This window comes from Eumetopias jubatus, unplaced genomic scaffold (assembly GCF_037043125.1).
Source record: "Eumetopias jubatus isolate StellerSeaLion01/CBP00866 unplaced genomic scaffold, mEumJub1_p1.0 scaffold_1, whole genome shotgun sequence".
Classification (NCBI taxonomy): Eukaryota; Metazoa; Chordata; class Mammalia; order Carnivora; family Otariidae; genus Eumetopias; species Eumetopias jubatus.
In genome coordinates, this window is record NW_028274807.1 from 167,851,813 (window position 1) to 167,877,154 (window position 25,342).

The window sequence follows — 25,342 nt, forward strand, 5'->3', positions numbered from 1 at the left end:
CCTGAGGCCGCTGGGCTGGGGAGGATCCTCATGGGAGGGCTTCCCGGAACAGCAGTTGGGCGTCCTGGGGGTAGGTATTGAGACAGAAGTTCTTCTAGGAGGGACCGCTGGAATGGGGGTCCCATCGAAGCAGTCGTTGTGGAAGTTCCGGGGGTGAGAGCGGATGGCTAAACCTCTTAGAAATAGGAGGTTGGTGGGGGATGGTTCTGAGCTGGGGTTTCCCAAGCAAGTGGCTGTTTGGGGGGAATCTCTGGAGGAAGTAACTGGAGTAAGGAGAGATGGCTGTTTGGGGCGGCTTGCGGGAAGATGCATGTGCTGAGGGTCGGGGGGTGAGGCGGGGCGGGCAGCTGCTTTGGGGCCCTCTGGGAGAGGTGGCTGTTGAGGAGGCCCAGTCCCGGAGGAGAGTGATTAGGACCCTCCCCTCTCCCCCAGTACAAGTGACTTAAAATCTTAAGGAACTGGCCGTCTGGTAGATTCCCGCTCATTTCCAGTAGCTCAGAGGAGGTACCTCAAACGGGGATTTCTGGGGTGGCGGCTGAACCACCCCTGGGGTGGCGGCTGAACCACCCCCGGGCTGGCGGTTGTGCCCCTAGTCCCAAATAAGGTGGGAAGGGGACCGCTGAGCCGCACGTGCATCGGGAGATAAGCGCTTGGTCTTCACAGGGGCCTCTGGATTGTTTCAGGCTCCCAGCAAATCGGCCCTCCGGAGTTTCAGGGAGTGGAACCCGAGGAGCGCCCCCCACCCCCGCCACCCCCAGGCGCGTCGGGCCCCACCCCGCCGCACTGCTCCTTAAAGGGCTTGAAGACCGGGGGCGCACGGCAGCAGCCACGGTCATGGAGGGCGCGCTGGTGGCCAACTGGAGCGCGGAGGCGGTCAACGGCAGCGAGGCGCCTCCGGAAGCCGAGGGCAACCGCACCGCCGGGCCCCCGCAGCGCAACGAGGCCCTGGCGCGCGTGGAGGTGGCCGTGCTGTGCCTCATCCTCTTCCTGGCGCTGAGCGGCAACGCGTGCGTGCTCCTGGCGCTGCGCACCACGCGCCACAAGCACTCGCGCCTCTTCTTCTTCATGAAGCACCTGAGCATAGCCGACCTGGTGGTGGCAGTGTTCCAGGTGCTGCCGCAACTTCTGTGGGACATCACCTTCCGCTTCTACGGGCCCGACCTGCTGTGCCGCCTGGTCAAGTACCTGCAGGTGGTGGGCATGTTCGCCTCCACCTACCTGCTGCTGCTCATGTCTCTCGACCGCTGCCTGGCCATCTGCCAGCCCCTGCGGGCGCTGCGTCGCCGCGCGGACCGCCTGGCCGTGCTCGCCACGTGGCTGGGCTGCCTGGTGGCCAGCGCGCCGCAAGTGCACATCTTCTCGCTGCGCGAGGTGGCCGACGGCGTCTTCGACTGCTGGGCGGTCTTCATCCAGCCGTGGGGGCCCAAGGCCTACATCACGTGGATCACACTCGCGGTCTACATCGTGCCTGTCATCGTGCTCGCCGCCTGCTACGGCCTCATCAGCTTCAAGATCTGGCAGAACTTGCGACTCAAGACGGCGGCGGCGGCGGCGGCGGCTGCAGAGGGGCCGGAGGGCGCGGCTCTGGCACGGGTCAGCAGCGTCAAGCTCATCTCCAAGGCCAAGATCCGCACGGTTAAGATGACCTTCATTATCGTGCTGGCCTTCATCGTGTGCTGGACGCCATTCTTCTTCGTGCAGATGTGGAGCGTCTGGGACGCCAATGCGCCCAAGGAAGGTAGCGCTGGCGGGGAAACCCGGAGGAGGGAGCGCGGCGGGGCGGTGTCCTTGTCCTGCCTCCTCCGCACCGACAGGGCTCTGGGGATCTCGTGCGGGGGATGCGGGCTTTGGAATCCTGCAGAGCTGGGTTTGAGTCATGGCTCCATTATCCACTGGTCAAGGGATTTGGGGCTTAACTTCCCTGAGCCTTGACTTCTTCTTCTGTAAAATGGCCATAATGGTGAAAGTACGGGCTCTCATCCGGGGGATGAAATGAGAAAATGCACGCAAAGTCCTTAGCACAGTCCTTGGGCTACATAAGGGGCATATGGTTCCTTATTATGGATGGGAAAACTGAGGTTCAAGTGACTTTCCCACCTGGTTAGCAGTGGTGGAAGTAACTTCCAAACGGCGGTCCAAGCTCAGGCTCTCACCACTTTAAATTTACTTTATGTTGAACTTCCCCTTTAAGTTCAAATCAACCTGAGCACCCGGGGTCTGGTTTGGATGAGGGCAGCAGGAGGTGGGCTATTTGATTCGTCCAGCTTGGCGCTGAGTACCTGAGTAGGTCCGGGGCAGGGTGTTGTGGGGATGTGCGGTCGAGTGGCTGAACCCCCGGCCCGTTGGAGGCGGTGAGTCTCGAAAGGCAGAGAGGTGAGTGCCGGGGGTGTGTGTGTGGGGGGGGGGGGTGGGGGGCGGTCTGCCCGCGAGCGGGGCCTGGGGGTGCCCAGGGCCAGATTCGGTTGCTTGTGCTGTGGGATGGGGAGGGGTGGGAAAAGGGTGGGAGCCCCAATCCAAAGATGCAAACTTCCCAATTTGATCTGGGAGGCTGGGTGATTTCTGTAGGGAGGGAAGGCGCTCTCCAAATGGGAGGACTGCTGAGTGCTGGGCTGAGGGTGGTGTGGGGAAGACCTGGAGGGAGAAGGCAGAAGGGGCTGGTCTGTGGGGAGGGAGCTTGGGGGAGCAGAGAGCGCCTTGGGTCCTGGGGCTTGTGGCCAGCGCAGGGCTGCTGGGAGCTCCAGGCAGCTTCGCCTTCATTGCACACAATTCCAGTAGCTTATCTGCAAAGATCAGGAGGGATGATCAGTGATGGTGAATGACTTACACATTTTGTTTGAGGGTAAGCCCATAGCACTGCACTGGGATGCAGGTGACCCTAATGATTCTAAGAGTAGATCAAGGGGTTTGCTTTTACCCTTTTTGCAGAAATGTCCCATTTCTAAATATAATCACTCCTGCTCCCAGAAGTCTAAAATACACCCATCCCGTGGAAGCTGAAATCTCCCTTCATTCAGCTGGATAACTTTGCTTTGTTCTCTTCCAGAAACCACAGACTCCTGGCTTTACCCAGCCCTGCCTATTAACCTAGCATTTTTCTTAGTGGCCTAGGCAATTGTCATTCAGCACATATGGAGCACCTGTGGTACAGCAGGCTCTGGCAGTGTGTGTGTGTGTGTGTGTGTGTGTGTGTGTGTGTGTGTTGGGGGGGGGATTGCTGTGCAGACGCAGCAGAGCCAGCCCTGCTCCACGTTGCAGAAAGGGTTCAGGGGTCCAGAGGGGGAAGGTGCTTGCTCCAGGTCACACAGCCAATCGGAGGCAGACTAGAGCTGGGGGTTCCTGCTCCCACCCCAGCTCTTTCCTCCTGTGCCAGCCTTCTGATGAAGGACACAGAACTAGGGAGTTGGGCTGGGCAAAAGCCAGCAGTGGGTGTTTCTAATTAAGGCATCAGGCTACACTTATTTCCTGGGCGCGAGCCAAAGAGATGCCAGACCCGGGTCTTGAGGAGCTCTAACGCCAGTCCTTGAAGAAGTGAGACCGACACTGAGCAGATACTGGGGAGCCCTCCCTCTAGCCCTTACTAGTGTGGGACTTTGGGTGAGGGGTCCCCTTCTCTCCCTTGACCCTTAGTGTCTTGCTTTTAGAATGAGGACATTTCAACATTCAGTTCATTCCTCTCTCTTTCCCTCCCCTGGCCTCTGCCACTCATTTTTCTCCCTGGTGAATTTTTCTCCCTCCTTCTTTCCCCCACCCCCTCTTCATATGACTTCTTGTTGTCCACCCCCTCACCTGCTCTCTTCCTATTTTCCTCCCTAAAGAATGAGAGTATATGGTCAACACATATCCTAATCACTGAGTGAGGTTTTGATCTTTCCTACGCTTTAAAAGGACATCAGATAATCCATGTCTTTGTCTTAAAACACAGGAAGAGAGAGACTGAGAGAACACCCAACTAAAGTGGGGGCCAGAGGTGTTTTGGGTACATGTGGTCCCCTGAGGATTTCCCTTCAGTAGAGCCAGGCTCCTGCTCTCAGACTCCAGGAGCAGGGAGAGAAATAGACTCTAGGAACCTCAGATCTTCCCTCTGTTCCTTTGCTTCTTTCCCAGTTCAGAGGAAAGGGTGGGTGCCACATGGAAAGCCCAGGTCCCCCTCATCCTCCTCAGCACCCTGTCTTGGGCGCTCCAAGAAGAGAACAAATGCAGACAACAGGGCAGGGGATTCATGATGCCGCTCCTGCGAGGAGCGGGCACCCAGTCCCCGTGTGATGGGCCTATCAAGCACCGAGGACTTGGGCTCTGGTTGCCAGCCTGGCCAAGTCATGCCGCGGCCTCAGGGCTTTCAGTGGGGATCTGAGTGGACCGCAAGCTCCGTGCCCACTTGGCATTAGTTGGGATAATTGCAAGTAGCAGCCTGGGCCGTCAGAAATAATGGTGTTTACAGTCCCTTTGGAGACGTGACTCTGTCTGGAGGCTATTGGCAAGTGTTAAGGAACAAAACAAAGATACAGCTGAGCTACTCAAGAGATTCTGATCAGCACTGGGGAAGGAATGCACAGCCCTCACTTTCCAAGAGGAAGGGAATTGAGAAGAGATGCAAAATATCTAGATCTGGGCCCCTTGCTCTGCTCATCTCCTGGGGGGTGGAGGCTGGAAGTTCAGGAAGCCCAGGAGAGCAGCCAGACATTCTCCTGGGAGGCTGGGGTGCAGGCGGGTACAGAGAGAGGTGGAGGGAGCGGGATGCATGTGGCATCGGTTCCTGCCAACAGCTTCGTCGTGAGAGCCTCTGAGGGAAGGAGAAGCTCTGGAACCACAGGCTACAGATCATGGGCTGACAGAGGGGCTGGAGAAGGCACGACTGCCTTGGCAGCTGGCCGCGTGGCCCTTGGCCGGCCTCACAGCCCCTGCCTCCGCGAGGGTTTGTGCGCCCTGGCTTTCTCTCCAAACCCAGGCGTTCCTTTCACACATCTCTCCTTTGATGGACTTCTTTCCCTGCTATGCCTTCGTTCACACCAAGCGCTGCCTTTATGGGTTTAGAGCTCACCTTGCTCCAAAAGTAATGAGAGGTTGGCCACAAAGATTCGGGTATTGTGGCCAGACAAAGTAGATACAAGGAGACCTGGATGAAGGGGAGAAAAAGATAGGGAGATTATAATATAATCATAGTAATAATAATAACAAAGGCTCTGTGTGTGGAGGTGAGCCGCACACGGCGCTTCCTTTTTCTAAGAGCCAGAGCAAAGAAGGACCCTCTCAATTTCCATATTTCCATTGTTCAGAAGGAAAACAGAGAAAAGGGAGAGGAGCATCGTGGTAATTAATGAGCTCCTCCCCACCCAGAGCAGCCCCCTGCTGCTGGAGCCCTGCTTTGGTGAGGCTGGTGAGACCAGATACCCAGGGCATGTGTGGACCAGCCGCATATGTATCTTCACAAGCAAATTCCACTGTCAAAGATTTGGTGCCAACCTTTCCCCTTGAACTCAGTGAGATTTGCTTTGCTGCTGGTCCCAAGGACTTGGACCTGGCGTAGTTGGGAGGGAGGAGGTAGAGAGGGGGCGTGTCTGTATTTCCAGGGGCTCATTGATGCTGCTTGTTTGTGGTGGGGCTGATTTTGAGTCTTCAGCTCTACTTTTTATTGAAATTCCTGGTCCAGTAGGCAGAGATGAGAGAGGAGGGGGGACAGGTTGGCAGATGGGGCAGGGGTTGCCACCCGTCCACACAGAACGCTATTCGTGGCTCCTGTCTCTTCACCAGAAGGTGCCTGGAAACTAGGGGAGAAGGTTTTGAATTAAAAAAAAAAACAACTCACACTTCATAGATGAGCCATATGCAGAATAGTCCCCTTTTCTCTCAAACTAGCTGATTTCCATGGGAGGAAGAAAATGCCCAGAGAACAGGGTGGGGACGTCCAGTGTACAGAGAATGCAGAAGGACCAAGGGACCTGTCTGGTGGGCCAGTATAGCCGGCAGGCACTGTGGAACCCTGCATGGTTTGTGCAGGGAAAGAAGCATGTGGCTGGCCTGTGTTTGGAGCTTGCCCTGCCCTTTTCTCCTGTGTCCTTGAGCAAGCTGTTAGACTTCTCTGGGCCTCAGCTTCCTCCTGTGTGTAATCAAGGAAGCAAAGCCTACCTGTAGGGTTGTTAGGAGAATGACCTAATGGTGTGTCTCATGGCACCTGGGAGCCATGTGATCAATGTCACTCTTCTCCTCTTCCCCCATTCTACTTGTTATGAGTTTTGCTTGCATTCTTGGGATTGACTCTGAGAATCTTGGCAGGTATTCCTGAGGGAGGAGATGGGCATTTTTCTCCTGAGAGCCCAGGCGGAGGGGGTGGGAGGGAAGCAGAGCCTGTAGAAAATAGGCAGTGTGTCCAGAGAAGTTGGTATGTGGAGGAGAAACTTGTTAAGGCTGGACTGTGAGCCTGGTCACAACAGTGACACCTCTGTCCTGCTAACTGGTGTGTGTCCAATGCCGAGCACAGGGCTGGGCACCCATTAGGAGCTCAGCCAATGCTGGCTGAACAAATATGAGGGATATGGGAGGAGAAAGGTGCTCAAGATGGGCTGGGATGTGTGTGTGGATTTGGACTCCGGAGAAATCAGGATCTTCTAAGCAGCCCTCCAACACTGGAACTGGCTGCCTGGTGAAGAAGCGAGCGCCCAGTCACTTGGGGACAACCAAACATCTGTCAGGAGTGTTGTACCAGGAGGAAGGTGGAAATGCACAGGAGGCCTGGTGTTAAGTGTTTCCCTGATCTGAGAATGAGCTTCCCAGCTCCTTCTCCCTTTTTCTGTGGAACCGTGGCCCCTCCGGTGTGGCCTACCCACCTCACTTTTTCAAGGACATTGTGCCCAAGGTTTGGGTGGGCCAGGCACCTCGGAGAGTCTCCCCTTCAGGTGAGCCATTCATAGGCAGAGCAATGGGGGAGGGAGGGCAGGAGGAGATTGGACAGATCATTCTCTGTCCTGAAGAGCTCTTGAACTTGGCCCTTCTGGGGATAAATTGCAATTAGATGGACAGTTAACAACCACACTCTCGTCATTAAGCAGTTGTGAGTTATGTTCTTGGCTAATGCGAATGCTTTCCCTTTGGGTTTCTGTCCCCGGTGACTTCACATCCCCCCTCCCCCCAGAGGTTTGATTAATAACAGAAAAAACAAAATCTGTTGGGTGAGGCTTTGCTGCACCCTTCTTCCATTTGATGGATGTTTGGAGGGGGGTGGGGAGGCTGTGAGGGGCTGTGGATCAGGAGGTGAGCGGCAGAGCAGGCCTCTCTCGGCTCTAGGTCCTCTCTAGGGAGGCTGGGCTGGCCGGTCAGATGCCTGAGGGCTTGGCCCGCCTGACGACCCCACCGCCTTGCACTGACAAGTGATGGAAGTGAAGGGAACCCCACGGGGCTCACCCCCAGGGGCAGGGGCTGGCTGGGGGCTGAACTGTGCTCTCCCGGCCCCCACTTCATCAGTCCCGGGAGACAGCACTGGGCAGTGGTGAGAGCCCCCTTCAGAGACCTGGTCTTGTTGCCATCTCTGTGATTTGGGGCACGTCTCTGGGTGATCTCTGGGCCTCTGTCACTCCCAGATGAACAGTGGGGATAGAACAGGACACCCTCTGTGGGCATCGGCTTCAGCGACGTGAGGAGTTAGAGTAGTTGCTAACAGGAACCCCCACTTGTTGAGTACCCAGCCCCACGTCTCATCCTCACCCGAACACGGTAAGGTAAGGGGGCTTTGTCCACATTTTACAGAGGAGGAAACCGAGGCCTAGAGAGGCAAGACCTGCTGGAGGACACTGTTGAGTAAGGGGTGGAGCTGGGGTTTGAACCCTCATCCTGCCACAGCAAAGGCCGCCCTGTCACACTGCCCCTCCTCGCCAAGCCAGCATTTTCAAGGTGGTCCTCCACGCTTGGCCTTGGGATCTCCTGGGTGCTTTTAGAAAGCTGGTTCCTGGCTTGGCCGCAGAGCCCTGCACCCTCTTTGTGACCCCAACATCTTTACACTCCTGGGCTCTCTTTGCTGAAACACCCAATACCCCCCCCCCCCCCCGCCCCCGCTGCCTATGCCCTCAGGGCACCACACTCTGGGCACTCTGGGTTCAAAGCCTGCGCTTCTCAGCCCCCTGCTGCCTGCTAACCCCTCCATCCTAACTGTACCACACCTCTCATCGTGGCACTTTCTTTTCCATCAGCAGCTTTTTGGTTGAGAGCAGAGTGTCTCAACTTCGTCACTGCTGACATCCTGGGCCTAGGAACCCCTGTTGGGAGTGCGTCTGTCCAGGGCGCTGTGGGACGTTTAGCAGCATCCCTGGCCTCTGCCCACTGGTTCCCACTGGCACCTTTCCCTCAGTCGCGACCCCCAACAGTGTCTCCGGACATTGCTGAATGTCCCCTCGGGCAAAATCACCCCTGGTTGAGAAGCGCTGGTTTAGACCCACTATGGAGGCGTGGCCTGAATAGTTAAGGAATGAGGGCACCCTTGTCACCTCTGCCCTGGGCTCTGGCCAGTCTGCCTTGTGTACCCCTGACGGCTTGCCAGGTCCCACAGGGTCCTTTTGCTTAGCACTCGTGCTGATTCTGTTCTCACCGTAGGAATGCCCACTCCAGTCTCTTCTGTGGAGACCCGTCCTTCAAAGGCCAAGTCCAAGTGTGGATTGCTTTGTGGCACAGTTCCAAGGGGGCGCCCTTTACCTCATGGTCTGTGAGAAGATGCTCCCAGGAGCTGTGCGGGCCATAACTTGGCAGCCTCCTCCGGGGTCTCCTTCCTCCTCTGCAGGCCGGTGCACCCATTCTACAAACAGTCATTACTGTGCCCCAGGGGTCCTGTCCACACAACCTCTGCTTTGATACCTCAGTCGTCCAGTGAGGAGAGTTTGCAGGGAGCCGTCCCAGTTCCTCACCTGCCCTCCTGAGGCCGACAGCTGGCATTTGCATAAACATGGGACAGTCAGGCCAAGGTGGGCTACAGAGCTCTGGGAGCAACACCCCGTTTTCTGCCTGGCTGGCGTCAGGCCCTCAGGTCCCGAGGTGTAGCCCAAAGGAGTGGCAGCAGTGACCTTGGGCAGTTGACTACAGCTGCCCGGAGCCCAGTTTTCTGGAGTTAAGAATAGTGTTTAGGTTGCGGGCGGGGGGTGGGGGGGGGGTGCTGTGGCTGCCAGTGGCACAGTGCCTGGCATATAGTAAGTGCTCAATCAATGGCTGCTTTTTCTTTTTTAAAAGGTTTTCTTTATCTGAGAGAGAATGAGACAGCGCGGGTGAGATAGAGTGCCCGAGCCTGCATGCCAGAGCACAAGCAGGGGGAGGGGCAGAGGGAGAAGCAGGCTCCCCGCTGAGCAGGCAGCCCGATGCGCCCGACTGCGCCCGACTGCGGGGCTCCATTCCAGGACTCCGGGATCATGACCTGAGCCGAAGGCAAACGTTTAACCAACTGAGCCACCCAGGCGCCCCCAACGTCTGCTTTTAAAAAGCAGAGAAATTCCAAGACTGTCAGGTCCTGGGCTGGGTCAGTGCCGTTGGAGGTGGGAGTTGTCGTGAGCTCAGGAGCACTGTTTTAGCAGAGCGGCTGCAGTTTCCAGTGAGGACGGGTAGCAAGCCCATGGGTGCTCCAAACCAGCATTAAGAGGTAAAGAGAAACTAAAGCCTTACCTGGAGGAGGCCGCAGGAGGGGAGGAGGGAAGGTTCTAGATCTCGGTTTTAGAAGTCACAGGCGACTCTTGCCTAAGGGGTGAGCCGGAAGCGGGTATAACCAGGCAGTCAGGTCCTAGCCCCTGATTCCTGTGATCCTGATTCCCAGCCACCCATGGAGGGGCAGCCATGGCCAGAGTCTCCTGTCCTGCTCTGCAGGGAGCTGACACTCACCCCCCCCACCCCCGTCAGATGCTACAGTAGCACAGCCTTCTGCCCTGCATGGCCCACACCTCACGCCGGGAAGGTCACTCTTGCTCATTCTGTTTCTCTCTCTCTCTCCACCAGACCTGGGTATCTGAGTATGAACCTGACTTTCCTAGAGGGAACTGCACTAGAATCCACTGATGGTGTTAGAACCCCCTCCTATTGTCAGGCAGGGAGATTACCCTTATGCCTTTTCAGCAGTTCTCTCAGGACTTCCTGTCTGCTAATTTCGTGCTTCACTTCAGTTCAGTCCCTTATAGAACTCTTAACTGTTTTCCACAAATGACACCCAGCACCCAGCCACAAGTCTGGAAACGTAAGTAATGACAATGTGGAGGGATGCCGCAGTAAGAGAGATCTTTACTATCAGTGTTTATTTATCACCCCCAGGTGAGTGCCCCAGGAGGCATCGGTTGATTCTGTCTCCCTGGAGGAAAAAACATCGGGAGGGCTTCAGAGAGGAAGCAACATTTGAAAAGGGGTTCCAAGGATGAGTAGGAGCTGGCTCTGCAAAGAAGCACATTCCATGTTGACATCATCGGGCGGTTACCTTATTATTATCTTTCTCCCCGTTGGAGGGATACTTCTAAAACTTCATGAGCGCACAGATCATGTGGCAGGGGGGATCTTGTTAAAATGCAGATTCTGATTAGGGAGGTCTGGGAGGCAGCCCAAGAGTCTGCATTTTTACCAAGCAGCCAGGTGATGCCTATGGAGCCGGCCCATAGACTACATATTGAATAGAGAAGTCTTTAATGTCTTACCTCTTTTATCAAATGTGCAGTTTGCCTTTGTACCTACGGCTGAAATCGGCTGCACGGCCTGTCGTTCCCTGCAGGGTAGAGAAGGGCTGGTTGTTTACCAAAAGGCCCCAGCTCTTCTGCTTCCAGAATGTGGTCATTCCTTAGGTCCAGCCCAGTGCACTCAACATGTCCCCCAGATTTGGGCAGTGACATATAGAAGCTCACTTAAAGCTCTGTAACCCACAAATGTGGCTCTTAATCTGGCTTTATGATGCATGGGGTGATCACACACCTCTGAATTTTAAAACCATTCCAATGTTGTAAAATTGTCTTTTCAAAAAAGGCACTCTATAATCCATACTTATTCCATAATTCAATCTTGATGTGAGTGTACATTTAAAAATCATAAAAAAAAAGACTTCTGTAGACTACAGCTCTCAAATTCTTACACAGCCCCTCTAGGAATAACCTTATTCCCTTAAACCCAAATTCCCAATCCCCTGGTGGGGGGGTCCTTGAACCAAGTAAGTGGTGTCTGGAGTGAGGGCCTCTTATAAAAGTGGATGGGCCTGATTTGACTCGGAGGAGAGATGTTAGCTAAGCCGGACGTCTTTGAAGCGTATGTGAGATGCCTTAGTTGCCTCAGGCACAACATAGCCCAGAGAGGCCGTGGCCACCTGCCCATCAGCTGTCGGGGCTAATTTGAGCCTTCGGTGCCAGGGTGGAGGGGGTGCCGGGAAATCCGAACATGGGAGTTCTTGGAGCTTGAGTAACGCCAGGCTCGTAGGTGGGTGGAACGCTTTGGGGCATACCGTCCCTGTCCTCAAGTGGCCGTCTGCCGCCCACCCCTCCATGAATCACAGTGCTGAGTGGAAATACAGAGTTGTGTCTGTCTCCTGGGGGTAAAGCCCAGCAGGGGATCTGGCTTTTGGCGGGTGGTCATTTCTGCTCACATCTCTTGCTTGGCGCCTAGGAGCCCCCACTTGAAGATCACCCCTAGTCTCCAGGCTTGGGCCCACCAGCCTGCCCTCCCAGCGCTGCACCTCCCTGTTTAATAGAGTGCTGTCTTCTACGTCTGTCTTTCCCTTGAGAGCAGGTGCCCAGGGCTGGGGCTGTGGCAGTGGGCACAGGGCATGAAAGGATGCTAGAACATTTGACTTCCTCCTCCTCTTCCTCCGAGAAAAGCCCTAAGCTGGTGGCCAGGCTGGTGTGAGGACCAGTCCCTGGACCAGTGCCTCCCGCTTTTTGGCAAGGACCAGAGAGAGCAGTTTGCATCACTCAGGGCTCTGTCCTGGGGAGGGATGTTATTTTTATGGGGAGCAAGCAGAAGAGGTGGGGTCCCACTGGAGACCCTGAAATCCTGCCCTCCCCAGGGTTGCAGCCACCTTCCCTTTTGGGTTTCTTATGTCACTGGCCGGGTAAGCTTTTCCAGATGGACGATCAGGAGTTTCTTTGGTGTCATGTCCTCCAACCCCAGGGCTCTGGGTTTTAATTTTTTTTTTTTTTAATTTTTGAAGTCATGGAAAAACAGTCAAAGGACACTTTCTTTAATTGACCTGGGATAAGGAGCCTCCAAACTTTGGGCTTTAAAAAATGATGCGGTTGGTCATATCTCCTATCTGTTAATAATGATACTCATCACCTGAATAAACACTGCCATTCACAAAGCCCTTTTACACTTTTCCCTCTAGTTTTCTCAAAGTCCTTACAAGTGTCACCTCCAATTTACAGATAAGGATGTTAAGGCTCATATGGTAGATGTAGCTCGGAGAAGGATTAGGTGGAGGATTCAGACCCCAGGGGTTTGCATCTGAATCCTGTGTCCCTGGCTCCTCCCTTGTCAGTGCTCCACCACGGCCCCTCCTGAGCGCTGCCCCACCCTCCTGGCCCCAGAGGAGGTGCCGATGGCGGCAGACCACACCTTTGGAGGAGTCAGTGGATTCTGACTTTCAGTTCCTCCTTTTCTGCGTCAGCTTCATCATTGCTCTGCTTTGTCCAACACGTGGCCGGGGGCCAGGGTTGGAACTTCCTGCAGGGACGGCCCTTCAGAGAAGCCTGAGTTAAGGCAAAGGGGTGGACCTTTGTATATTTGCATGGACTGGTCTAGGCTGCTCCTGGGACAGGGTGTTCTGCTCTGGCCAAAGGCAGTGCCCCAAGAGGAACTCAGCCGAGAGCCTCACTGGCCAGCTCCCTGGCAGCTGGGGAATGAGCCCCTGGGTCCTAAGATGAGACCTGGGCTCGGGGCACCACGGCATCCACTGCAGACCTGCTAGACCCACCTTGAGGTGGCACCACTCTGAGTCACCTTTTCAATGGTGCCTCACCCTCAGCTACCTGTGGGTAGCTGTGTTTTGAAAGAAGACAGTCCTGGGGCGCCTGGGTGGGTCAGTTGGTTGAGTGGCTGACTCTTGATTTTGACTCAGGTCATGATCTCAGGGTCGTGGAATCAAGCCCTGAGTCTGGCTCTGTGCTAGGCATGGAGCCTGCTTGAGTTTCTCTCTCTCTCCCTCTGCCCCTCTCCATGCTCACACTCTGTCTTGAATGAATGAATGAAAGAAAAGAAAGAAACAAAGAGAAAGAAAGAAGACCATCCCCATGGTAAGGATTTCACTACAGAAGAACACCCAGAGGGCGGCGTGCCCCAGAACCTGGAGCTGGAATGCCGCGAGCAGAAAGGCGAGAGGGCAGTTTGCAGTGGCGAGACAGCAGCGTCCCCCAGCTGCAATGTCCAGGCTTGCACATGAGGTAATACGGATCTTAGCACTGAAATCTACAGGGCAAGATCAGACATTCCCAGGACCCCAAGTGAGATGGAATAAGGCAAGAACATTCTCCTCTATCACTAGTTCCTTGTTTCAGCACAACTTTGACTTTGTGGAGCCCCGGCACCCCCTTGCTCTCCCTGAAGATGGCCCATTGTTTCAGTCTGTTTGAACCCGTCTGGAAGTCACAAGTTAGCTGAGAAGGGTAGATAAGCTTGTTGGTTACAATGGTGGTGCGGGCCTCTAGGGCCAGGAAATGAATCTACGTATAAGCTGACCTTCTTGGCCATGCGGTCCGGCCCAAGAGCCACACTGGATGGACACTGCCATATGGCAGTACACCTTCCAGAAGCTAAGCCAGTGGGTCCTGTGCCCTCTGCCCCCCCCGCCCCCCCGCCACCCTCCGGGCTGTCTCAGATTCCAAGACACAGCCCAGCCCAGGGAGCAGCCTCTCCCCATTGTTTCACATGGGTTGGCGTTAACTCTGTTATCGTTAAGGAAAGTAGCATTTACTGGGCATGTACACATCATGGTAGTGATAATGGCAATACCTAAGTTCATTAAGTTTTTACTTTTATTGAGTGCCAGGAATCATGATGAGTACTTGGCATACTGTCTAATGAAACTTGGCAGTGATTCTGTAAAGAAGTTCTTTTTATTACTCCCATTTCACAGATGGAGAAACGGAGGTGAAGAGAGGTTAGGGGACTTGCCGTAGAACACACAAGGTACAAAGTGGCAAAGCCAGGATTTGTGCCATGTCTGGGTAACTGGAAAGCAAAGCCATCACCCGAGTCTTCTCATGGTAGTGTGGGGGGAAGTGGGCAGGGCTTGCTCTGTGGGCTTCTCCCTGCCCTTCGTAGCCCTTCCCGCCACTTTTTAACATCTGCCCCTCCTCCAGGCATCAAGGATTGGCTAGGTTTCTGTAAAGGGCCAGGCAGTAACTCTTGTAGGCTTGTGGGTATAAGGTCTCTGGAACAGGTACTCTGCTTTGTCCTTGTAGTGCAGAAGCTGCCATAGACAATATATGAATGAATGGGTGTGGCTGTGTTCCAATAAAACTTTATTTAGAAAAACAAGCATCAGGTGGGGTTTGGCCCCCATAGACCAAACTATATAGCTTGCTGGTCCCTGGCCTAGGCCATGAGACATTTCTGCTAGGAACGAGGATGGTCTGATAGGAGGTAATGTGTTTACCATCCCAGATATACTTAGATTATAAAAGACCATCACTGGGAACAGGCAATACCTAGCCTCCAGGGGCGTTTCTATCTGTGTGGGCAAAGGGTAGTTGCTCTCTGACTCTGTCCCTCAAATCACACTCTAAGAGTGATTGCCTGGCAAGCCTGTGTCTTTGCTTTCGGACAGAGAGGATTCACTAACTGGTACGAATCTGACGTGTGCATGCTGACCTAGTTTGAAAAGGAAAGACTTCATTAGTTTCAGGTAGAAACACAGGGTGACGTGTTGTGTGTCCCTGGGGAAGTCAGTTCCCTTCTGGGCTTCCCTTTCCTCACATATAAGATGGGGATAAGTCTGCTTTGAAAACCACAGGGTCCTATGTGAGCTTGAGCAGTCATTCCCATGGTCAGCATTGCTACCTTGCCACGTGCTCTCTTGGAAACAACATCGTGAATCATGAGGACAATATTTTCCATGCTTTGTTCTGTTCCTGTTGGTCTGCAACCCTGTGAAGCAGAACGGGCAGCAGTGTGGTCTAAACAAGGTACAGTAAGGGCAGAGAGCCGGTGAGGTGCAATACAATCAGTCACCTGCTCACAAACCATCAAGGGCTCCCCATTGTCTAGGCTATGTCTGTAGACTAAAACTCAGATGGCCTGCATTCAGGATTCTCCTCATCCTGGCTCTTTCCCATTTCTTTCCCCGTGAAATTCCTTTTCTCCAACTCTGGCAGTCCCTGAATGTTCTTGGACGTTCTCACTTATGTGCCTTCATTCCTATTGCTTCCTTCCTCTGAAATGTCCTCCACAGCCTGTTTCTGATTCCCAGAGAGCTCTCCTCCCTGCTGATGGCTTGCATTTCCACCACTGTGGACTCCTGTCTCTCGATGGTTAGGATATTGCCAAATTTTTAAAAGTCTAATTGTGCCCTTAGCCTTTGGCAACCTGACGGGAGCAGGTTCAGCTTAGAGAGGGTCATCCATCCCCCAGGGAGCGAAGCCAGGCCCATCGTTCATATCTCTGGCCACCAGGTGGGGGCAGAGGCGCTGGCCCTGGTCCCAATTCCTCCCACCCGGGCTGGCCACGGGGAGGTAGGAAATCTCCACGTGGTGACTTGGGAATTCATTAACTGTTTACTTTTTTGTTGTTGATGTTTCTGTATGCTTTCTTTTTTAATAGGATAAATAAGTTAAATGATCCAAATGTAAAGCCAGGCAAACAGCTTAAGAGAAAAGATACAGTTGTAACTATATCCAGTTAAGTAAAAGGTGGTGCCTCCCTGTGCATGTGTCAGCTTCATTCCTGCTATGTCCTTCTACCTTGTTTCCTATCCTTACATGCCTACATTCTTGCCTCTGTGTCTGGTAGCTTACTTCTCAATGCCCTTTTTATTTATTTTTTTAATTTTTTATTGTTATGTTAATCACCATCCATGACATCATTAGTTCTTGATGTAGCGTTCCATGATTCATTGTTTGTGCATAACACCCAGTGCTCCACGCAGAACGTACCCTCTTTAATACCCATCACCAGGCTAACCCATCCCCCCGCCCCCCTCCCCTCTAGAACCCTCAGTTTGTTTTTCAGAGTCCATCATCTCTCATGGTTCGTCTTCCCCTCCGACTTACTCCCCTTCATTCTTCCCCTCCTGCTATCTTCTTCTTTTCTTTTCTTAACATATATTGCATTATTTGTTTAAGAGGTACAGATCTGTGATTCAACAGTTTTGCACAATTCACAGCGCTCACCATAGCACATACCCTCCCCAATGTCTATCACCCAGCCACCCCGTCCCCCAGCCCCCACCACTCCAGCAACCCTCAGTTTGTTTCCTGAGATTAAGAATTCCTCATATCAGTGAGGTCATATGGTACATGTCTTTCTCTGATTGACTTATTTAGCTCAGCATAATACTCTCCAGTTCCATCCACGTCGTTGCAAATGGCAAGATCTCATTCCTTTTGATTCAATGCCCTTTTTAAATTCTAACTTTTGATGTGTTGATTTTGCCTCCTTTATTTTATACATTTAATTATGATTTTGAGGACATTCTGTTTTTAGTCTTGGTGATTTCCCACCAGAATTTCTAAACTTAAATTCATCTTCTTAGCCACCCAAATCAAATATATATTTTTTTATTCTCTTTTATAGAAAATGAGCAGTACTGGCTCCCCTCCCCCTCCATTTTTCCACTTTCCTGTTCTTTACTATTTCAGTCTAAGGATTAGATGCTACTCCTTTGCTTCCCTAAAGATTCTCTTGTGTGGGCGCCTGGGGGGCTCAGTCGGTTCAGCGACTGCCTTTGGCTCAGGTCATGATCCTGGAGTCCCGGGATCGAGTCCCGCATCGGGCTCCCTGCTCGGCGGGGAGTCTGCTTCTCCCTCTGACCCTCTTCCCTCTTGTGCTCTCTCTCTCTCATTCTCTCTCAAATAAAATATTAAAAAAAAAAGGATTCTCTTGTGCAACACTTTCTGGTTTTATCTGCTGTAGTTTGCTCTTGTGCCAACAAGTGCACCAAGGAATTAGACCAGTGGTTCTCCAGCTCGTGTGTGTGTGTGTGTGTGTGTGTGTGTGTGTGTGTGTGTGTGTGTGTCAGAACCTCACCTGCAGGAGTCTGGTCCAATAGGTCTAGGGTAGGGCCTGAGAATTTACACTTCTAACAAGTTCCCCGGTGATCCAGGGATCCCACTTTGAGAACCTAACCTTCATCTTGCAGACCATCATCCTTCTCCCTTTGGTGCTTGGTGACTTTGCTGACAAATGTCTCCATGCTCTGCCTCTGTCATGGCATCTAGATCTTGTGACTTCACTGTCCCTGTGAGAAATCCTTTCTTGGATTTAGCTCTTGAATTCTGGAGTTATTTATTGTTTTTAAGTTTTTATTTACTTAGTCATTTAAGTCTTCTCTACACCCGGCGTGGGGCTCAAACTCACAACCCTGAGATCAAGAATCACATGGCGCTCCAACTGAGCCAGCCATGCGCCCCAGAATTCTGGAGTTATTTTTTGAAAACTTCATGCAGAAAAGACCAAAGACCAGTAGATTTTCCAAGCCTTCTTGTAGCTGCCTTCGCTGCTAAGGATGTGGCTGTGAGCAGCATTCTTGGGTACATTGTTTTCCTTGCAGGTTTCTGGAGGGATTGATCATTCTCCTCCATTGGCGGGAGATATCTGCAGTTTGTCAGATTGAAGTCTATTGCAAGAAACTCAGATTTTTTCCCCACCTCTACTTGGAAGTATATAGGATTAGGAATTTTTCTTTTCTTTTTTTTTAAATGTCGACACCCAGCGTGGGGCCTGAACTCACAACACCAAGATCAAGAGTCACATGCTCTGGGACGCCTGGGTGGCTCAGTCGGTTAAGGCGTCTGCCTTCAGCTCAGGTCATGATCCCACAGTTTTGGGATCGAGTCCCACATTGGGCTCCCTGCTCAGCGGGGAGCCTTCTTCTTCCTCAGCCTGCCACTCCCCCTGCTTGTGCTCTTTCTCTCTCTCTCTGAGAAATAAATAAATAAAATCTTAAAAAAAAAAAAAAGAGTCTCATGCTCTAGTGACTGAGCCAGCCAGGCGCCCCAGGATTAGGAATTTTTTTTTTCCTCTTGAAGCTTGAATTTGTGACAAGCAATGTCTTGAAGTTGATCCTTAATTTTGCCTGGAACACAGTCAATTCTCAGTATAATGGCTTCTGCCCAGTGCCTTAAATAATTTCAGGGTAAATTTTTCTCCTGTGTAAGTCTGATTTGTCGCATGAAAGCAGCGCTCTGAGGGGTACAGAACTTTCAGTGTTCTCAACTGCAAAAATGGCAACGCTTTCTTGCCACCGTGCCTTTGTCTGGGCTGTTCGTTCTGCCTGGAGCACCCTTCCTCCCTTCTCTGCCTGGAAAACTCATAAGCATCCTAAAGGTATCAGCTCAAATGGTGGTTTCTGTGGGGCTGGCCATGATTCGCTCAGAGTGGCACCCCTCCTTGGTCTGCCCAACCTGACCCGCATCATGCCCACCCCGTGGTGCTCCTCATTTTATTTTTGTGTCCCCAGTGCCTAGCCTGGTGTGTGGCACATGGTCACGATGGCAGCCACCATATATTGGACACTTACTGTGTACCAGGCATTTTTTTAAATCCTCACAGTATTCCCGTGAGGTTTGGATACTCTTGTTATCCGCATGGAAAGATTAGCAAACAGCAGTCTCCTGGGGAACTAAAGTAATTTGTTGCTGGTGGAACAAGACTACAAACTCGGTCTGGCAGCTTCCAGACTGTGCTCTTGGGCACTTGGAGTTGTAGGCACTAGATACTTGCTGGGTGAGTTATGAATGAACGGGTGGCTGTGACAATGCAGCTCCTACATACGGAAGCATTTGGCAGGTGCTCTTTTGATGAGAGAAAGGACAGGGAGCATTCTAGGGCTGGGCTGAGCCTGGGAAGGCTGTGTGTGTGTGTGTCGGGGGGGGGGGGGCGCAGGGCAGGCTAAGCGCATGCCCAGAGCCACAATATGGAAGGCAGACAGACTTTGTCTCTCTACTTCTTTGTCTTGTGACCCAGCACCTGGTACCTGGGAAAGGCTGTTCTCAAGTAATGATGAAAACCCTCCAGTAGTGATGGCCTGTTCTCCTCCCCCCACCCCCATCCTCCTTTCAGCCTCGGCTTTCATCATAGCCATGCTCCTGGCCAGCCTCAACAGCTGCTGCAACCCTTGGATCTACATGCTCTTCACGGGCCACCTCTTTCACGAACTTGTACAACGCTTCCTCTGCTGCTCCTCTGGCTACCTGAAGGGCAACCGGCCAGGAGAGACAAGCGTCAGCAAAAAGAGCAACTCATCTACCTTTGTCCTGAGCTGCCACAGCTCCAGCCAGAGGAGCTGCTCACAGCCATCCACAGTGTGACTGGGCTGGGCCAGGACTGCCTCCCGTGGCTCAGTTTGTGCCGACGTAGACAGTCCGCCCCTTGGTGGCCGTGTGCTTGTGTGTATAAGGTACCTTTCAGTTTGCACCCTTCCACACCTTGGGGTAGCTTGAGTGGGGTGGGAAATTCTGGCATGGGTTGGGAAGTAGTCTCCGTGGTGGAAGATGATGGGATGACTCAGCCATCAGACAGTTCCTGGGTCTCCCCTAACTTCGCACAGGTGTTTATATACCCTGCTCCCACTGCTACCTCTGGCTGGTGGATGGGTTGCTTTTTTTTCTCCTGGACCTGTCATTTCACTCCAGTATCTTTTTAGTCCTTTTTTCTGGGGTCTTGTGAAAGCTGGTGAGTATAGGATAGGTATGTGGAAGCTTACTGTTCTGAGCTCAGAATAAGGAACGGGAGTGGGAGCCCAGATGTGGAGGGTGGTGCTAATAGCCTCCTGACTTCAGAGTGCTTTTACTTTTGCATGGAACCATCCTAGCATCCTTGGGCACCAGCATGTCCGAAGGTGGCCCTAGGAACAGGGGATTCCCTTATGAAACCATTCGGTATAGGCAGTCTGATTAAAACTTCGGTTAAAAATATTTAAGAAGCTAATATTTACATGAAACAATTAGGAAAGAAAAAGAAACAGAAGGCATCCAGATTGGAAAAGAAGAAGTAAAACTCTTTGCAGATGGCATGATTTTGTAGGTAGACAGTTCTAAGGAGTTCATGCACATGTACAAACCCATTAGAACGAATAAATGAATTCATCAGGGTTTCAGGGTACAAGGTCAATATGCAAAGATCAGTTGTATTTCTTTATACTAGCAATTCACGATATGAAAATGAAATTAAGAAATAATCCCATTTATACTGGTATAAGAAAGAATAAAATAGGAATAAATTTAACAAAAGAAGTACAAGACTCATACCCTGACAACTACAAAATATCATTGAAAGAAACTGAAGAAGACATCCTATGTTCATGGGTCAGAGACTTAAATATTATTAAGATGACAGTACTGTCCAAAATGATCTACAGATTCAATGCATTCTCTTATCAAAATCCTAGTTGGCCTCTTTGCACAAATTGATAAGCTGATCCTAAAATTCATACAGAAATGCAAGGAACCCAAAATAGCCAAATGATCCTTTGAAAAGAAGAACAAAGTTGGTGGATTCACAATTCCTGGTTTCAAAATTTACTACAAATCTTCAGTAATCAAGAGAGTGTGGTACTGGCATAACGATAGACATGTAGATCAATGGAATAGATGAATAGATCAATGGAATAGAGTGGAGAGTGCAGTTATAAACCTTCATATTTATGGCCAATTGAATTTTGACAAGTGTGGCAAAAGAATTCAGTAGGGGAGAGAGTCTGCTCAACAAGTGGTGCTGGGAAAACTGGATATCCACATGCAAAAGGATGAAGTTGGTGAAGGGAATTAAGAGGTACAAACTTCCAGTTATGAAACAAGTAAGTCACAGTGATGAAAAGTGCAGCACAGGGAATATAGTCAATGACATTGTAATAGTATTGTATGTGACTACACTTACTGTGGTGAGTACTGAGTAATGCATAGAATTGTTGGAATTCCATGTTGCACACCTGAAACTAATATAGCATTGTATGTCAACTATACTTCAATAAAAAAAAAGAATGAAGCTGGACTCCTACCTCACACTGTGTATAAAAATAAACTCAAAATGCTTCAAGCCCTAAACGTAAGAGCTAAAACTATAAAACTCTTAGAAGAAAACATAGGCATAAATCTTTGTGACCTTGGATTAGGCAATGATTTCTTAGATATGATACCCAAAAGCACAAGCAAAGGAAAAATAGATAAATTAACCTCATCAAAAATGGGGTATAGAATTTTTTTGCTTGAAAGGACACTGTCAAAAAAGTGAAAAGACACCTCAAAGAATGGAAGAAAATATTTGCAAATCACACTCCTATCCAGAATGTTTCAAGCACTCTCACCACTTAACAATAAAAAGACAAATAAGCCAGTTTTTTTTAAAGGGGCAAAATATTTTAATAAACAGGTAAATAGACATATATTTATATCCTCTCCAAGGAAGACATAAAAATGGCCAACAAGCCCAAGATGCTCAATATTATTATTCATTGGGAAAATGCATATTCAAGCCACAGCGAAATGCCACTTCACACCCACTAAGATGGCCGTCATCAAAAAGATGGGCGTTAACAGGTGCCGGCAAGGATAGAGAGTCATTGGAACTCTCCTCCGTCGCTTGTGGGAATAGAAAATGGTCCAGCCACTTGGAAAATACTTTGGCTGTGCCTCAAAAAGTTAAACATAGAATGACCATATGAGCCAGAAATGCCACTCCTGGGTATTTACTCAAGAGAAATGAAAGCATATACAAGTACAAGAACTTGTACATAAATGTTCATGGCACCATCAGTTGTAATAGCACAAAGTGGAAATTACCCAGATGCCAATCAACAGATGAATGGGTAAATATGGTCTCTGTGTACAGTGGCGTAGTATCTGGCTATAAAAAGGAATGAAATCCTGGCACATGCTACAACATGGATGACCCTTGAAAACAATGCCAAATGGGAGAAGGCATTGCAGAAAGCCACATACTGTATGGTTCCGTTTTTGTGACATGTCCAGAATAGGCAAATCTATAGAGAAAGTTAGAGGACCGTGCTGGCCAGGGGCTGCAGGCTGAGCTGAATGGAGAGTGAATGTGAATAGATGCCAGGTTTTATTTGGGGCGGGGGTGATGACAATTTTCTAGAATTAGTGATGATGGTAGGTGAGTTTTTAGAATATGCTAAAACCACTGAATTGAACATGTGAAAGAAGTTAACAACAAAAAAATGTTAACCAACCAAAATCAGAGGTGGCCAGCTGGAAGGAGGAATTCCTTAGAATCTCCCTGAGCTTGTTTCTCTCTGTGACTCACCATTTAGGAGGAATAGTTACTCAGTTTTTCTGGAAGAGTTGATGTTTCCAGTTTGGACGAAGGTGCCACTGGTGGTAATCCCCCCATCCTTCTGTAGGAAAGGCACAAGTGAAGTCTTGTGGCTGCACACTGTTGTGTTTTATTTACAAGAGCAATTCACCAAGGGTCTCAAAGGTTTTATTTACCTGGTAAACACGTTCTCACGTGTCCTCTCAGCCTTTAGGAAGGATATGACTGTGCCCAAGAACTACCTTTGGTTGTTAAATACAGGATGTTCTAGATCAGAGGTTTCTTGATGGGGACTGGCCAGCTCATTAGTACTCTGGGGCACTTTTTAAAAAAATTATTTTTACATATTTTTTGGACTGTAATACAAACAGGAGCACTTCCGCAAAGCCATAGATTCACTCTCTATATACACTGTCCTCTCCTCCCTGCACACTGCGTTATGCACACATGTACACACGCACACATTTATGCACGTGGTCTAGATGTTCAAGGAGAAGAGAGGCGTGCGCTGAAACTCCAGTACTCAGGCTCTTACTGTTTAGTACAAGATCTTCAGTACTAACTGGACACCGAAGACTGTATTGTTTTTAGACCCAGAGACAGTGTTGCTGTGACGTGTCCCAAGAGTGTCAACACCAGTCAGTCCCTGCTCTTTGGGAAGCTAACGGGTTGCTGATTGGGGGTCTTCGTGGCCATGCTTGGGACCACTGGGGCACTCTGGGTGCACATGCAGCCATGGTGGGTTCTGTTGGCATTTGAGCCTCCCTGCTCACCAGCCAGAGATGCCCTCTCCTCTGCTGTTCCCAGGGAAGTTGCTGCCCTAGCAGCTAACAGAAGCCACTGGGGATCAAGGGAACAGCAATCCACAGATTTTTCTGACTAGGGGCACAACCTTCTTGAGCACCCTGGAGATGCAAGGTTCTTGGGCACTAGAACCAGCAAATCAGTGGCATTGGATTTCAGCAGCACCCGTGGCCCTATGCCCCTCCCCTCCCGATCTTGTGCTGGAGAATATCTTCATCGTCTCAGTCTTTCTCTAACCGAGCCTGGAAGCATGAGTGCGGGGTCCTGATCACTGTCTGGAGCCGGTTGTTTCTGTCCTCCTTCCCCAAACCCCACGCCCGAGGTCTGCGTACCATCTTCTCCCACAGTGTCAGACCTGTTGGCAAACCAAACGCATGGCTGGACATGCCAGTCAATTGGAACATGTAGGTTTTCTTCTGGAACGTTTCATTATTCCAATGGTCAAAAGTGAAATGTGAACACTTGAAGACTCCGAGCCTTATTTCTTTTGGCCCTGAAAGAAATAATCTCTCACACAGTTTGTGCTCCTTTGGGGATGGATCTGTGGGTTACAACTGCAGGGGGCTGCCTTTTACAGAGATCCTGGTTTCAAAGTGCTTAACCTTTTCTATTCAATTGCAATGAAACACCACCAAATGCAAAATGTGGATTCCTCAATTTTGTTCTGTGGTGATTTTTGTGGTACCCTCGTGGACTGTGCCTGTCGGTGAATGGTGTGGCCAGTACCAAGATGTCTGCTTCATCAACTGCTTTATAAAAGGCGTGCTGAATAAACAACTTTTTTTCATACGTTGCTTTGCCCTCTTTCTCCCTCCCTAAAACAGTGATCGTGTCTGGTGGCTTGCGGACTTGGATTCCCCTGCAGGAAGGCAGAATTTTCTGCCTGATTATGACAGAAGTACACATGGGGTGTGGTGGTGGTGGGGACCTGGTCCCATGGTCTTCAGTCACTATTTGTCAGAATTCCATAAAAAAAAAAAAAAAGGCTCTAAGACCCAGGCACGGACCTCTTGTATATGACCTAGCCACACCCACTGTGTGCCACCGTCTGACTCTGGAGATAATAGGATTCTAGATTGTCACCTCGAAGGGACACTAACACATATTTCTTCCAGTGAGATCAGGGGGCCACCTGCAGAACCACAGATAGGTTCACATTCATTCCTGGGTTCCATGGACTCACACTCTGGAGCTGCATTTTGCGCAAGAGTCCCAGATGAGCCAAATGTAGCATATGAGAGAGAGCGGAACTCTACCCCGCCTCCTCCTCTGGCCTGTTCCCATTACGCCCCCAGTGTGCTGTTCTTCCTGCTACTTCTCCAGGAGATTCCTGGAAGAAACAGAACTTCTCAGACATACATGCGTCTTAACTGTGTGCCCTTTCTCCAGTTCTGTGAACTTCACGGGTAATCGAGCACCTGCTATCGTCTGCCCCTAGCGAAAGAGAGCAAGCTTCAAAAATTGGAGCTGTAGTCAAATCAGGTTATAGAAAGTGTTGAGGTGGTGAAACATCTCTGCACAACCCAAGATTCCAAGTCTGAAGCTGATGGCCTAATGCCTTCAAGAGATGTTTGGAAGGGCAGCCCCCTTCGAGGAGGATGTAAGTAATACTGACTCTAAACCTTTTCAGCAGGAGGAGCCTGGGCTCACTGAATCCACTGGAAAACGTGAAAGAGCCCCAGCACAGGGCAAAGAGTGGGCAGGAGCTGCTACACTCCAGTGCTGGCCTGTTGGGTGTCTTTTTGGCAAGTCCAGAGCTGACCTCTCTGGGCTGTAACTGCCCTACCTAGAAAAAACTAAGGGATGACTGCTGAAGTGTTTGGTAGTAAAAATATGGATATCTGCAGCTTATTTGAAAATGCATAAAAAAGAAACATGCACAAAGAAAGCTGGGGCTGGTGGATGGAGAGAGCTGTGACAGAGTAGGAGCTGTAAAATGTTCATTGTCAAACCTAGATGGTGTGCAAACCTTTCAACTTTCCTCTGTGTTTGAAAATGGCATAATAAGATACTAGAAAAAGCAAAAATGAGTAAAATTTTAGGGCTGAGATGGACATTAGGGATCGCTTTATGGATGATAAAATTGAGACCAGAGAAGGCAGCTAGGAGGAGAGACAGGACTGGAACC

General features: G+C 50.7%; 1 protein-coding gene across 1 annotated transcript; it reads left to right on the forward strand.

Moving 5' to 3' along the window:
* Positions 1-834: 834 nt before the first annotated feature.
* Positions 835-19,448, forward strand: OXTR (oxytocin receptor). Its single transcript, XM_028101835.1, has 2 exons — positions 835-1,738; positions 19,201-19,448. Exons 1-2 carry the CDS (start codon positions 835-837, stop codon positions 19,446-19,448), a joined length of 1,152 nt encoding a protein of 383 aa, XP_027957636.1.
* The last annotated feature ends 5,894 nt before the right edge of the window (positions 19,449-25,342 follow it).

Coding starts and splice junctions, on each gene's coding strand:
- OXTR (XM_028101835.1), top strand. CDS start 835: ATGGAGGGCGCGCTGGTGGCCAACTGGAGCGCGGAGGCGGTCAACGGC. Junction 1,739..19,200: donor CGCCAATGCGCCCAAGGAAG/GTAGCGCTGGCG, acceptor TCCTCCTTTCAG/CCTCGGCTTTCATCATAGCC.